The sequence below is a fragment of the Chinchilla lanigera genome, unplaced genomic scaffold, assembly GCF_000276665.1.
Source record: "Chinchilla lanigera isolate Chin_1 unplaced genomic scaffold, ChiLan1.0 scaffold00006, whole genome shotgun sequence".
Classification (NCBI taxonomy): domain Eukaryota; kingdom Metazoa; phylum Chordata; class Mammalia; order Rodentia; family Chinchillidae; genus Chinchilla; species Chinchilla lanigera.
The window spans coordinates 29622345-29624994 of NW_004955407.1; the positions used below are offsets into that span (position 1 = coordinate 29622345).

At 40.6% G+C, this 2650-nt stretch overlaps 1 protein-coding gene across 1 annotated transcript; it reads right to left on the bottom strand.

Annotated features, from left to right (window-relative positions):
- Positions 1-1044: 1044 nt before the first annotated feature.
- Positions 1045-2003, bottom strand: LOC102029364 (keratin-associated protein 24-1). Its single transcript, XM_005375625.1, has one exon. It carries the CDS (start codon positions 2001-2003, stop codon positions 1242-1244), a length of 762 nt encoding a protein of 253 aa, XP_005375682.1. The 3' UTR covers positions 1045-1241.
- Between the last annotated feature and the right edge of the window lie 647 nt (positions 2004-2650).

Sequence of the window (2650 nt, forward strand, 5' to 3'; positions counted from 1 at the left end):
TCAATTAGAGGCATTCTAAGGCAAATACATTTAATATGCCAAAAAGAAAACAACAACAACAAAAAAAATCAAGAAACTTGGACTTCATATTGTATTTCTTCATATTTTTAATTTATACTATAAAATAAATGGAAAGAAGCTAAGATTTTGACAATGATGTGCATATTTCTGACATAGATAAAAACTTTAGTGAATGTAAAGTAAAGCAAAAGGAAAGCCATCTCTCCCAGATAAAAATGTTTATTAATTGTAAATCAGGATCTTTTCTAGAATCAGACACAATAATTTGTTAGGGCAAAATCTTGAATGCAGAATAAAACTAATCAAGAGTCTATATAGCATTTGTCATTCTTTCAACAAGTAGTTTTTGTTCTTCAGTGACTTCTGAGTCTTTCTCCTAGGTACTGAGGACAAAAGTCAAGTGATAGTCCATCCTATATTTTATGTCTTCTTTGAAAGAGATCTGCTAAAGTCATTTTTTTCTCTCCAGGATTGAGGATTGAACCCAGAGCTTTCACACTGAGCTACACCCACATGCCTTTGTATTTTTCATTTTGAGACTGGGTCTTACAAAGTCACTCATTTTCACAGGCTGGGCTCAAGCTTGTGATCCATTTCCCAGCCTGAGCTTTCCAGAGAGCTGGGACTACAGGCATGTGCCATCCTTCATACTGTCTTCTGCTTTTTTAGCTTCAGTCAGTCATTGCTACTTGCTTGCTTTTAAAATCAATCAAGGCAAGGATGAAGTGGTCCATCCGATATATTTAAGATGACGTTATCTCTCAGTTTACTAGTAGGATGATGCTAGCTAGACAGCTGACAAAGTTATTAGTGGAAAATAAAACCATCTGAAAGTACATGCATGTTGGAACCAGCCATCAAGCCAAAGAAACCCTACCTCATCAAGGAAAAGCAGGTAACAGCCATATTGGCAGGCAAGTAACAGTGAAAATCAAGATAAGAAAGCTGGTGATGGTTATATTTCATGTGAAGTCCCTCTGTGACTCTGCCATAGTCTTAAAAATAATACTACTTTCAGGATCAGGATTTAACACAAAGAGCATTAACAAAACAGCAGAAAAATATCTAGCAGGTAATTATAGATGTGGTTAATAAACCATAGGGTTATTGTAACAAAGTTTTTTAAATGCATAAGGCAATTCATCAGAATATTAGAGATACTACTTGGTAGAATTTGCCCCTTGGAAAAATGTCTAGCTTTTATAGATGTTGCTAGTTGATCAATAGCAACTCAGAGGTCTGTAGCCACTACACAGATATCTCAGAGGTGGAAAGCTGCTGGGTATGCAGCTCAGAGACCGGAATTTGCTGCATGAATAGCTCAGTGGTCGGTAGCTCATAGGTCCGCAATTCAGATAGTGGTGATTTTTCAGCAAGTAATTTCGGGGCTGATATCTGCGGACAGTGTTACATGCTGGTGAAAAGCTGCCAGGGAAAAAGCCAAAAGTTGGATAGCTTCTGTATGCCCAGACACCAAGTCTGCAGTGGCTTCGGGGTTGGGGTCTCTTTGATAAGTAGTTAAGCTGCCCAAAGCAGTTAGATTCATTGCGAAGAGTCTGGCACGCTTTAGATGCGGACAGAGTGGTTGTGTAGCAGTTGGATACATACCCCTTGGTCTGAGTGCATGGGCTGCAGCTGGGGCTGGATCTGAGGTTGGTGGTTTTGCAGGCAGTGATGACTTGTCCTGGTGATAGAGAGTCACAAGACACACAGGAATTCTGGGGGTCACAGTTTGTAGCACATGTCTTGAGCTCACAGCTGGGAGAGTCACAGCTTGGCACGTCACAGTAGGTTTCTTGACAATGGTCCAGGAGCCAGAGATTTCCTTGGTAGCTACTGGGTAAGTAATGTCCAATGGTAGAGCTTACATCGTTGGAGCAAAAAGCAATGGAAGGAGTCACAGGGATATAACAGTGAGTTCTATAGGGTATAGCACTGCATAGCTCAGGGTAGCTCATAAGAGACATGGAGCCTGAGTGCATGCTCTGTGGTAGCCACAGAGATAGGATGTGGCTGAGGCCAGAGGACTCTTTATATCTTCCCTGGTGATTGCATGGAGCCTCACCGGACTCTCTTCCTTCTCTCTGCCTGAGACAATAACACAGCAACGTCTCATTAGTGCATTGCTTGGACACATTTGATGATGTCTTCATGCTCATACAAAAATAAGTTTATTTTGATTCTTCAAAGTAGCTATCTGTAATTGTCACTTTGACCGCCACCTAGCACTCATCATCAGCAGACTATAGCTTTGGTGAATAGAGATTTTAATGTCAATAAGTAGTTAATTAGAGTTTATGTATCTGTGGGCTTCTGCAGCACGGTTATTAAAATGTTAACAAGGATTCAGTAAAGCTGAGGACCTGTGTTTTTCTGCTTCTTTAACTGCAGCATAACAGCATGGGATTTGATCCTATATTCAGGAATCAGCTGGACAGAGTCACTGGCTCAACATGGTTGCTCCAAGGAGAGGGTAAGGCATTGATGCATTAAGAGAAAGAATCAGTTTCTCTAAATATGTGCTAGTTTCTTACCTGTGCCAGGACATACACTGACGACAACTTCTCATCTGATATGTTTGGAGAATTACACACCTATGACTCACAGCAGCACCAGTGAGACTTGGTCA

Bases quoted from the DNA above. Each gene is read 5' to 3' on its own strand.
- LOC102029364 (XM_005375625.1), bottom strand. From the start codon at position 2,003: ATGCACTCAGGCTCCATGTCTCTTATGAGCTACCCTGAGCTATGCAGT.